General features: G+C 37.3%; 1 protein-coding gene across 2 annotated transcripts in view; it reads left to right on the top strand.

The window, feature by feature from the left end:
* The window catches only part of KIDINS220 (kinase D interacting substrate 220), a 75,243-nt gene that overhangs the window by 26,446 nt on the left and 35,938 nt on the right, over positions 1 to 12,859 (top strand). For both annotated transcript variants that reach the window (XM_057371592.1, XM_057371600.1), the window contains exons 16-22: positions 818 to 969; positions 3,318 to 3,607; positions 7,379 to 7,519; positions 8,131 to 8,374; positions 8,542 to 8,630; positions 9,595 to 9,739; positions 11,392 to 11,554. In XM_057371592.1, coding sequence (XP_057227575.1) covers positions 818 to 969; positions 3,318 to 3,607; positions 7,379 to 7,519; positions 8,131 to 8,374; positions 8,542 to 8,630; positions 9,595 to 9,739; positions 11,392 to 11,554 — 1,224 coding nt within the window. The remainder of the gene's footprint in view (positions 1 to 817; positions 970 to 3,317; positions 3,608 to 7,378; positions 7,520 to 8,130; positions 8,375 to 8,541; positions 8,631 to 9,594; positions 9,740 to 11,391; positions 11,555 to 12,859) is intronic.

Genomic DNA, 12,859 nt, shown 5'->3' on the forward strand with positions numbered 1-12,859 from the left:
CCAGTTTGAAAAACAGTAGCCCTAGAGGGTCATGTAGTTAAGCTTTTCAGTGTGAAGAAGATAGTTTTTCTTAAAAACGCTACTATCTGCTGAAGTTASTGAAAGTTAGTGCTTTTTAAAATTTGGGATTTTGGCTGTTGTACTAATAAAAATTCATWCTAGACAAAGTAAGAATTTTCTGGTGTAGTGTATTATGTAGTATGTATGTTAATGCTTGTTTCACCAATTACTTCTGTTAAAATTTGGGKTTTTTTTCTTCCCTGTAAGAAGAGCATCAGACTGTTCAAAGCTTCTAGTTTACCTGAAAACAAGAAAATTTATGCCATATGTTTTTTAAATTTCATTTACTTCTATTGTTTAAAGATTTCTATTTTAGCCTCATGGTGCTTGTATGTGATCTTGTGCTTCTGTAATTTTTTTAATCCTCTATAAATATTTMAAAATAGAGCAGAATGCAGTTTTAAAGATACTAGTCAATATTATACTTCAGCATCGTAAAGATACTTTAATGTTTTTACTGTCATCTGAGGTGCTGTTAATGATGCCATCTGAGGTGCTGTTTGTGATGTGACCATTTTTATCTTCTTAAGARATCAAGTTTTAGAATAGGAAGTGGGGCAAAGAAAAGGTTGATAAATGGAGAAGTAGTTAAATTCCATGTAGAATTTTTTGAAAATTAAATATTTAAGTGTTTTGCATTTTGTGCCACTTAAAAAAACTTCTGGCTACAGAGATGCAGCAAGACTTTTGTTTTGGTTGCCAGAAAATATTTAAAACTTTCTGAAGTATACAAAACACRTGTTTTTTTCTCTTTCAGATTTTTGTTTACTGACTACAATAGACTGTCCAGTGTAGGTGGAGAGACTTCACTGGCTGAGATGATTGCTACCCTCTCTGATGCGTGTGAAAGGGAATTTGGTTTCCTAGCAACAAGGCTATTTCGAGTTTTCAAGACAGAAGATACACAAGGTTTTTTTTTTTACCTGAATGACATTTCCGATTATTCCATTTCAGTGCGCTGTTACCAAGGCTTCTGTTTCTCGCATTATAAGCTCTTTTTAGAAATTGTTGTAGCCATGCAGAGATTCATAGAGGAGAAGCTCTTTGTATTGTTTGGAAGAGAAAAAAATGCCTCATTTTATTTGCTAATCTTGATTTTATTAATATAATAAGGGAATGTCTTCTGTGAAATACAGTTTTCAGAAATGTCAATGGAAATGTWTCTTTACATTACATCCTTATAGATGCAGCATATTTCCATACCAATTAAGTTGTTGTATGTAAGTCAGTTAAAGGGAAATGTATGTTTTTGTGTATTGCTAAGATCTTGAGTTTGTTTCATTCATTAGATTCTAATTTAGAGCTTTTATGAGAGACAACTATTTACTCTTGGAAACAGTAAATGTGTAGAACATGTAGGTCCAAGCCTGTAAATTGCTGTGATCAGTGCTAGTAAGATGGGATGAAATGTACCTACTTGATCCAAATGGGACAAACATTTTTATTCTGTCCCATCYGTAGATTCCTAGAAAAATGAATACACATCTTAGAGTATGATATCATGAAGAAAGAGTTCTTGAGCTTACCTTTCAATTCGTTGAGGACTTATTTGTACTTTTAAATTTAGTCTGTGTCAGTTAATTCTCTTATTTTTTGTCCACACATTGAGAAATCAGTCACCTCTCACAAAGTGAAATGTTTAGACTCTTCTKTCCTGCAGAGGCTGTAAAAAACATGTGATCTGTGAGCTGAATACGATTTACTTTTCATTGTTCTTTCTCAAATGCATTTAGTGTTCTTTATGAAGGGGATGTGTGCAATTTTACTCACTTTTTTTCCATCTTAGATTCTGCAATTCCTCTACTTAAACTTGGTGAAACAGCTTTCATGATGCTGTAATTTCTCCTGAAGTTGTCTTGAGAATGGCAGTGTAGTGCTGGCTTTTTATGATAATTTGCAGTAATCATCTTTTCCCTTTCATTTGTAATCTTCRTTTGTATTTCTTGGCTTTGTTGCCTTCCTTATGCTCTTTCTAATTATCTAATTGATTTTYAAATTAWTTTTTTCTGTTTGATGATTTTGCACATTCACTCCTTTTCTCCAACTGTTTACAAGTCCAGGGTTATAAGTTTATTACCTCTAGATGTTCATAGAAWTTTCATACAGGTTTATTTTTAGCCTTCTGTATCTTAAATTTTTGTTATGTCTGTAAATTTGCAGACAAGCYTCTTTCAATTCTTATTTCATTTTTCATGATTCTTAAGTGTCTCTCTAATCCAGTTCTATCATCTCTTTCTAGTAAGAGGATGCTCACATTTCTACTTATGTCTAGAACTGACTCTATTTATAKCTGAGCTGTTATCCTTTGTTTTCTTGCCCCCCACTTCTGTCATTATGCATTTCTGTTGCTTTGTCCTGCAGCACAATCCCATGTGTCATATATGTCAGCAATGTGAAAAATCTTTGCAGCTCATAACCTTGGTGTAGAGAATATTATGGGCCATGTATAAGCCTTCATTCCACTTAGCATATTTAAAATTTGATTTTTTCCTTCCAGTTCAAATACTGATCTTTAGCTGCCATAGTTGTGTTTYAGATCATTGCTCTTCTGTTCTTTGTTATCAACAGATGTGTAGAGAAGATAGCAATATTGTAGATRTACACCACTCGATGTGTACAGGTCCTAAAGGAAGGGACTGCTGCTTTAAAAAATACTGTTTCTTTGGTCACTGATTTAGCTGTGCTAAGCTCCAGCTGCAGTATTTGTTTCTTTCTTATCAATCCATTTGAAGTCAGAAGCTCTGTGCTCTCTTCTGGGGCCCTTGTGATCTGTCCAAACCAAATGTGCTGCAGCCCTCTCRTTTGTGTGTGTTTCAGCATGCAAGAAAGAAGGCCTCAGGTTGCAGGTTGCAATTTTGGTTTAGTTCTTCAGTGGCACCATTGCTATTAGATTATGTAAATACCAGGTTCCAGTTTAAAACTGAGCAGTTCCCATACTGTTTTCCTACCATTTATTTACATAAATACACTTTACAAAGAGATGCCGCAAAAGGGGTGATACAAAATTGTCATTTCCATCCAAGATTTCTCTTGAAATGATGGAAATAAACTGTAGATTAAAGGARTATCTCTGCTTCATAATTTCCAAGAATTTTGGCAAATAATAGATAATTTTTTTCCATATGTGGCTGGATGGTAACAGTGCAGTAAGCTTTTGTGCCATTTAGTGTTTTATGAGAAGTATGCAAGTTAATAGATTTTGCATTCACCTTTCATTACRTTGTACATTAATTCTAACAGCAATACTTGTTTCCTAGGTAAAAAGAAATGGAAGAAAACTTGCTGCCTCCCATCCTTCGTGATTTTCCTGTTCATCTTGTCTTGTGTTGTTTCTGCAATTGCTCTGTTGGCGATTTTTAATGTGGAATCAGCCAACATGACAGTGAATGTTATTCTAATAACRGTGACCTGTGTTGTTGGTTTGGCCTTTTTCTTGAATTGCCGCACATGGTGGCAGGTGATGGATTCAGTTCTGAATTCTCAGAGAAAACGTCTTCACAATGCTGCCTCCAAGCTTCACAAGTTGAAAAGCGAGGGGTTCATGAAGGTGAGCATTTATATGAATTGGCCATTAGAGGAATTGTAACAAACCTCCAAACRTGGAGTATTATTAAATTGGGGCATGATGAATTTAATCAGAGCAAGTCTCACAACAGGAGAATGAGACTTGGTGAGTTTTTTCTGAAGGGAACACTTCTGTGCCAGTGGTAATTGTGCTTAGTGTATGAGATCTGTCCACTTAATCAGGAATGTTAAATTTGGGTTAAGCTTTCAGTTTTCTGACACTATTTTTGCTGGGAAGAAAATACGTGGAAAACAATTCTAAATTACCAGTATTTAGTAAAAGTTTACTTTAGATCATAGTGTTAGAAAGAATAACTTTAACTATCTTCTAAAGGTGAAAAAGCAAGCCTAACTTTGTCTGTCTGCAAGACTTCTTTGTTAAGAAAGGAGTTGTAGTGCTGAAAGAAATTCCAAAACAGACCACGTATTTTATGAAAAATGATTGAAAATACTATTGTTTTGCTGGCCTGTATTTGTAAACTGATAAGTATTATACCCTCAGGCTGTCATCAGAGATCCTATATGTTCCTATTTTAAAGTAAAATGTAGCATCATTGTGGTTACCTTTGTAGATTACAGCCAATATATTGTATAAAAATCTGTTGTACCATTACTTTTTATAGAATCATAGCATAGTTTGAGTGGAGAGGGTGACCTTTTAAAGATCAGCCAGTCCAGTCTTCCTGCAGTGAACAGGGATGTCTTCAATTAAATCAGGCTGCTCAGAGCCCCATCCAACCTGACCTTGACTGTTTCCAAGGATGGGCGTCCACAACTTCTCTCAGCAATCTGTGCCAGTGCTTTACCACCCTCATTTCAAACAAACTTCTTTCTTATAGCTAATGTAAATTGACTGTCCTTCAGTTTTTAAAACCATTCTCCCTTTTCCTCTTGCAACAGGCCCTGCTAAAAGGTTTGTCCTCATGCTACTTATAGGCCTCTTTAGATACTGGAAACCCATGATAACATCTCCCCAGAATCTTATCCTTTCGAGGCTGAACAACTGCAATTATCTGAGCCTTTCATCACAGCAGAGGTGCTCCTTCTCTCTAATCATCTTTGTGGCCTTCTGTGGACTTCCAACACACTGGTGTCATTCCCATGCTGAGGAGTGCACAGCTAGATGCAGCACTGCAGGTGGGGTCTCACCAGAGCAGAGCAGAGGGGCAGAATCTCCTCCCTCCCCTGCTGCCCACGGGGCTTTGGATGCAGCCCAGAACACGTTTGGCTTTCTGGGCTGCATGTCTGGATTGTGTCCAGCCTCTCACCACCAGCTCTGYCAAGTCCTCAGCMGGGCTGCTCTCAATTCCTCCATCCCCCAGCCTGGACTGATACCAGGGAGTCAATTCACAGGTGCAAGGCCTTGCACTTGGCCTTGTTGAACCTCATAAGCCCACTTCTTGATCTTGTCCAGGCCCTTCTGGGTGGCATCCCATCCCTCAGGTGTGTCAACTGCACCACATCAGTGTGGTATCGTCTGCAAATGTGCTGATGATGCACTTGATCCCTTCATTCATGTCATTAATGCAGATAGTAAATAACACTGRTCCTAATATGGACCCCTGAGGGATACCACTTGCCACTGATTTCACTTGGGACACTGAGCCATTGACCCTTTGTTATTTTTTGCATCTCTTGACAAGTTCAGCTCCAGTTGTGCCTTGCCCTCACTATGTGCCTTCACAAGCAGTCTGTGTCCCTATACTCTTCCTAGGATACCCGTGCTTGCTTYCACTGCCTGTGCATTTATTTCTTGGTCTTTAGTTTGACCAGCAGTTCTCTACTCAGCGTAGCCACCTTTTAGTCTTCCTTGCTAGTTTTCTTGTACCTGGGGATTGCAAGTTTAGGTGCTCCATAAAAAGCATCCTTGAAGGTCTGCCAGCTCTGTTGTTCTTGAGGGCAGTTTTCCAGTGGGTCCTGCAGGCTATCTATTTAAAGAGCTAAAAGTTCACTTACCTAAAATTCAGKATCCTGACTTTACTTCTTCACCAATATTCCTTCAGGACTGCACACCCCACGAGTGTGTGATTACTGCAGCCCAGGCTGCCTCCACTCTTGACATCCCCAATTAGCTCACRTTAGTGACCGTCAGGTCCAGTTACTTCCCTTCTGGTGAGGCTTGTCTGTTACCTGGCTGAAGAAGTTATCCTGTGTGCATTCCTCCAGTCTCCTGGATTGCTGACAGCTTGTGAGGCTACATTTCTAGATGTTGTGGTCATCTAAGTCCCCAGGAGGATGAGAGCCCATGAGTATGATGCCTCCTGTAGCTGGAACACAAAGTCTTCATCAATGGCCTCCCCTTGATCAGTCCTGTTATAGACACAAACCCCAAGGTGTCATTTATCAGTCTGGTCTTTGATTTTATGCACTGACTCAAGTAGTTTGTGGCTGCTTCTCACAGGCATCTCTTTGCAATCTATCCATCTCTTGATATAGAGTGCATCCCCTCCTCCCCTCCTTTGTCTCACATCCCTTTTGAACAGCCTGTAGCCATCAATTAGTTGCACTCCAGTAACAGGATTCTTCAAGTTTCTGGAATGGCAGCTAGGTCATAGCTTTCTGTCAGCACAGTGGCTTCCACCTCCTCCTGTTAGTTGCCCRTGCTGTGTGCACTGGCTAGGGGCACCTCAGCTGGACCATCAGCCATGTCATCTTCTTAAAGGAATTAAAGGGTATTCYTCTCWCTTATTCCAGTGGTGTTTCCCTGCYGASTTCTGTTACCTCAGGAGYTCCTGGCTGATCTCCATGAGACTTCAAGTGTGCTCCAGTGTGGCCAACACATCTCAGAGCCACCAGCTGAGGGCCCTCACTAGCAATCCATCCAACCTTGGTGTGTCATCCCTCAGCTTGTTATGGGCAAGCCTGATAGTATCACCCTCCTCCATCATGTCTTGTTTAAAGCTCTGTCAGTTAACTCTGCTGGCTTCTGGTCAAAGGCTTTCTTTGCCCTTTGAGAAAGGTGAATCCCTTCTGATGCCAACATGCCTGGTGTCATGTTTTTGCAGTGCAGAAGATCTGATTGTGTCTTGGTACTGTGTTTCATGACAGTTGTTTTTTGAGTGCTATTTATCCAATATAACTTCAGCCCTCTAGGGGTTAGGTTCACCCTTTACCATGAAAGGAGAGAAGCAGGTATTTCAGGAGAGCTGATCGTCTGTTTTATGTCATCTTCTTGTGCACATTGTAATGAATCTAGTGGTGAAGAAATCAGATTTTAATATCYAGTTATTAGCTACTGAAATTAGGGTGGTGAATTCCACCTTTGTTTCTATGTTATGGGTGATTATTACTTGTGTAACGATATTGAAAAGCTTAACATATCTTCACACTGCATATCTTGAATAGCAATGACTGAGCATTAAAGTAATAGCATAATGTGCTTGGCTGGAAGGCAGATAGAGAATTTTGCTGTACATTTTATGCAAAGCAATTTTTGAGGACTAGCTGAAGCTACAAATGCTCTTTTATTTACTTCTGAAATAATGTTTTACTGTGCATAAATACTACTTTCTTAAATAACATTGTAATGGAATTTAAATAAGAGTAGTTTGTTATGTCAAAGTGAAATAAGTGTTTCTGCTGTGCRTTTTTGTTCAAATAGGAAATTATTATGTTGGAAGTGACATTTTAGGACTTTTTACTCTGAGTATTTATTCTTCTAATCTTATTGAAGTATTTTTGGGATAAATAGCAATCTGCAAAAGAAAGTGTATGTATTCTTATCAGTTTCCTTMTTTGTCTTTCATTTTTATAGGTTTTGAAATGTGAAGTGGAACTGATGGCCAAAATGGCAAAAACCATTGACAGCTTCACTCAGAATCAGACAAGGCTYGTTGTAATTATTGATGGATTGGATGCTTGTGAACAGGACAAGGTTTTACAGATGCTTGATACTGTGAGTTGGATCATTTTATAAAGATAACCTCTGGATTATATGCATGATTGCTTCCACAGATGAGCTCATATACATACAGTTATTGGTGTTTTCTGTAGAGAGGAGGCTATGTTGTGGTATTTAACATTTGTGTACATGGGCATAACTATAATGCTAAGAGTGGTAGGTTTTAAAAGTTGAAAATTAAATTCCATGTTAGTACTTTTGAAAAGGTTTGAAATAATCAAATGTAGACTAATTTTTCTGTTGAAACCAATTTACAATGTTTGGAGAGTTTTTTATATTTACCCTTGAAGTACTTTAGTTGAAAAATACTTACACACTAGATATTTTTAGGGCCTGGGACATCACTGCATGATGCATCTCTGGTGATGCTTCTGTAAATGCTGTAAATTCTRCTGTTAAGTTGTTGACTGTGCTTATTTCTAACTATGGAGAAGTTCTTAGCATTAGATATCTCGTATGGAAGAAGCTGACATCTCTATACATCTCTCGGCCTCTCAGGTTTATTCCTTGAACAGAAAGAATATAAAATGTTTAGCCAAATGTTGAAATGATCTGCAGCTACAGTTAGTTATTACTAACAAGGTGTGCTGTCTRCTTTTTTACAGGTGAGAGTCTTGTTTTCAAAAGGCCCGTTCATTGCAATTTTTGCAAGTGACCCACACATTATTATCAAGGCAATTAACCAGAATCTCAACAGTGTTCTACGTGATTCAAACATAAATGGTCACGATTACATGCGAAATATTGTCCATTTGCCTGTTTTTCTGAACAGCAGAGGCCTTAGTAATGCAAAAAAACTGATGGTAGCTTCAACAACCAATGGGGATATTCCCTATGGAGATAATGCAGGTAAGGTTTTGCAGGAGGGTGATATGAGCATTACAAAACCAATGAATCAAAATCTGGGTTTTGGTAAGAAMTGTTTCAGTAATTGGCACATCATTAGTGTTATTTTTATAGATCAGTCAAATGTATATGACTTGAGAAAATACCTACCTTTGTTTTCCTTTTCATAGGATTGCATGAAGAGGTTGACAGGAGAGTTTCTCAAAACAGTCTTGGAGACATGACAAAGCTTGGTAGCAAAACTGCTCTCAACAGACGGGTGAGAAAGATTTTCAGTCTAAATAGAAATACTGGTAAAACCTTTTTTTCTTTTCTGTTTTTTTTTTCTTTCACCTTTTTAATATCAACTTAGAAGACTTATCAAACCATGCTTATGAAATTTTTACAAATGATCCATGTAGGAAAAGTTTATTCTTAAATCAGCAGACTGATGCTTTGTCAAAGAGGAAGAAGTTTGCTTGCTCACCAAAGTGTTACTTTCCACAAAAAATTAAGCTCTCTGTGAATGCTGAGATGATACAGCAAATCTGGTAGGAACTGTGGTCTGTGTATATGTGTATATTTCAGATTTTTTTTGTGTAAGCCTGGTATCACTTTGTTGCAGGATGTTGTAACAAGGGGCAGTAATTGAGTAACTCAAGGAATTYCAAATATTAAGTACTAGACTTGTACTGCAATGTCTACCACATTTTTTCCAGCATTCTGTTCTGTTTTTTTCATCTTTATATAAAATCACAAAGTGGTTGACTAAAAGGCATGTAGAAAGTTGTGAAAAGCAGCAGAGAATTCAGAGATTTTTGAGCTGCTGTAGGTAGAGATTTTAGGAGTTTTGTAGCCAGGAACCTGATGGTCACTTTTATTTATACGTGTAGTTAGTAAATGGATGGTATTAACTCTTTGGAGATACAGTAGGAAGCGATGATGGAAATGCTGAAAGTAGTAACCTTTCTATAAACTATTTTGCTGTGTCACTCTATTTTGCCCTCTCAGTATTGATGTAGAAGTAAAATGTGTAACTCCTACCACTTCTTGGCTCCTATGGAAATAATGTTCAGCTGTTACACAGCTAAATCAGAATTCTTATATGTTTGTTATTTCCTGTTAGCCTCACAGACTTATTCACAAAGGCTTTAATTTTATGATCAAGTGAAACTGAAGTATTTGAAATACATACGAACTTTTGGTATTAATTAGTATTCCTTGGATTTTTTCATCATTATCAGGATACCTACCGAAGACGCCAGATGCAGAGGACCATTACCCGCCARATGTCCTTTGATTTGACCAAGCTGTTGGTTACAGAGGATTGGTTCAGTGATATCAGCCCTCAGACCATGAGGAGGTTGCTAAATATYGTTTCAGTGACAGGTAAGTGTGACATGGTCGTGTGCAATAAACAGTACTGTGTTTTGGCTGCTTGTAGTTACCCTCAGACTTTTTAGTGTTTAAACCAAATATAACAGTCTAACAATCTAAATCAGTCATGTGTTAGTGTTCAAAATCCTTCTGAACCAAACTCCTCTAAAATGCAAGAAAATGTTATAGATCATTCTACATAGAATTTGAAAGATATGTAATATATGTTGTTTCATCAACTTCAGTTGGGAGGTAAATGATTTTAGTTTACATTTTTAAGAAATTTTGTATTTTTTTATTTTGAAATGGGGTAAGAAAATGACATTTTCCAGTTTCATGATACTGTAGTATGAACAAAGATTATAGTGATGACATCTGAAAAGGTAAACTGTGAGGAGAAAAACAGGTATATATCCTGTTCATTTTTGCTATGAATATTTGGAGTTTTTGTTCCCTAAGTGATTATGTGGAGCTGATGAAAGCGTTTTCTGACCTGTTGTTCTTTAGCAAAGCACCGTCAAGGCATTGGTATGTCTAAGGCTTAAAAATTGAAAATAACTGGAAAAAACTGAAAATAACTGGAAAAGAGGTTTATGGAGATTTAATAAAATCATATTTCATGTAGTAAGTGAATGKGGAGTGATTATTTACTGTCTTTACTATTATAGGCACTAGAAGGCACTGGGTAGCCCTACAGCTAACTGGTTCAGAATAAAGACAACAAAGAGTTACTTTTCACTCTGTGTATAGTTAAGAACATAAATGCACAACAGACCACAAATTCTGGGCTAATCTTTTAAATAAGTGTGCAGTCTCASTGCAATTTGTAGCATGTAACCTGTCTTGTTTTGGCAAATTATAGTGCAGTTACGAAAGTGTAACAAAATCACAAAGTGTTAGTTGTAAAATTAAACTTAAAAAAAGACCTTGCAAGAACACTTAGTGTAGTATAATCTGTGGTTGGATGTGATGATTTCATGAACAGCTTTATGAGCAGAGCCTTCAGGCCATAGGTTACATGTCATTACAGATATTAATAAGGGAATTAGAGAGAATTTGCTGAAACTTCAAATGCATAAATTTTAGCATTAACTTTTTCTGKTTTTTTTTTTAAATAAYTTTATTTATAATTTATGCYTTGCCTTATTAACTTAAAACAGTCTTTTTTATAGCTTTTAMTTTTACTGTATTGGCTGTTGAGTTAGCAGTTGTTGCTTAACATGTTTTGACAACATTTCATRTGCCAATGCATAGAAAATCTATCAAAGTATTAGCATGAATTTCTGTGTTTAGATGGAAAAATTAATGCTGTGGGAAATTCTTCATTGAGTTTTGTTGACGTAAGTTAAGATTCACCAGGGTGATATCACCGGGGTGATAGTAGTTAGTCTTTAAGCCAGGGCTGAAGCTGATAGTTTTAGAAAGTCTTGTATTTTGACCAGTATTTGGAGGGGKTTTTATTAGATTGTAAAATGATATTTTTAGATGCAATTTGAGATAATTTTGAATTTACTGAGCTAAAAATACAGTATCAGGAAGTTCACAGATCTGGTGAAAGGACTTAATAACAAAGTAACACAGCTGTTACTGTGAGGAGAAAAAAGGTATCTTTCAAAAGGGAGAAAAAATCCTCTGTTTTCTTTTCTCCTTCCTTGTTCTATTAGGTCGTTTATTGAGAGCTAATCAGATCACATTCAATTGGGACAGACTGGCAAGTTGGATCAATCTCACAGAGCAGTGGCCATATAGAACATCATGGCTCATCCTGCATCTTGAAGAGACCGAAGGTGTTCCRGATCACCTGACTTTAAAAACCATCTATGAAAGGTAGTTATTATTATGGTAATAGTGTGCACTTTCAGTGATTAAAATAGTGATCATTATTAACGATCATTAGAATAACACGGCTTTCAAACATCTGTCAGGTTGTAATATAAAATTGCCACAATCTTACTCTCTTCTGCTAACTTTTGAAATCTTCTGAGTTTCACTGCTATTTGATGCACCATGTATGAGTGAGTGCTTTGTATTTAAACCAAAGAGAACTACACGAGAATTCTTTCACAGGCAACTAGCTGTACTTTCGTCTCTTGATATAATTTTCATTTTTACCTTGGCCAAGCTACAAGTTRGGTACTTTCTCCACTTATTTGTTAATCTGAAATAAGCTCTGCACAAGCTGCTCTTAACAAGTAAAAATTTCTGAAGGTTTTGTGCTTAGCAATGCCATGTGCTATGGCAATGCCATGTGCTGCAATTAAGGGATGTGAAAATGAGGCAGRACTTTCTCCATTTCTTCTACAAGTTGCTGTCCAACAGAGCTGTCTGGGTATTGCTACTGAAAACAAATTGCCCCATGTTGCCAGTGACCATTTCTCTCCAGAACCCTCTGCTTGTAAGAAAGGATTTGTGGGTTGTGACCTGATGACAGTGGGGGAAATGGAAGAGAGAGAATGTGACTGAGGGTGGGGCCTATAGAAKAAAAGCAGAATCTGAGAATCAACGTCAGGGCAAAGAAAGAAAGGTTTGACTTGGATAAGATTGAGATCAGGTGAAAAGAAAAGCTCAGATAAAGAGAGGATTGTGACTGATTGACAAGTTACCTGAAAACCTAATGACTTTGCAGAGTCCAGGGTAATCAATTTAGAGAGAAAATTTTAAGTGTGCCCTGCATTAAAAGTCAAGGAATAGGAGCTGAATATGAGGGTCTGGGATGGGCTGAGAATGGTTGAAGTGTTGAGAATGGAATTAGGGTTGATTGGAAAAGATGCAGTTGATACCTGAACACAGAAACCCTAGAAGGCAGAGGGTAGACTTGCCATGATGAGGCTGAAATTGWAGACAGATGAAGAGGTCAAGTAGTTGACTGAAGTGGAAGCTGGAAATTATTTTAGAAATACCAAACTTTACAGGTAAATCAAGTTTATGATTAGGAAACATTTTCCCTAGAGTATGGATGCAGTTTCTGGGTTTTGCATTTCCTCTGTGAGTGTAATATATGTATGAAATCAAAGGTAAAGCCCTGGGAGCCCATCTGTCCATTGTGCGTTCACATGATTAGTGTCACATATGTGATCAGCCAGGTACAGTAATTCAGAATCATCAGGAATTTCCTTTCATGTCATGCTTTTC

Source organism: Malurus melanocephalus, unplaced genomic scaffold, assembly GCF_030028575.1.
Source record: "Malurus melanocephalus ecotype Western Australia unplaced genomic scaffold, MMel_1.1 scaffold_6, whole genome shotgun sequence".
Taxonomy (NCBI): Eukaryota; Metazoa; Chordata; class Aves; order Passeriformes; family Maluridae; genus Malurus; species Malurus melanocephalus.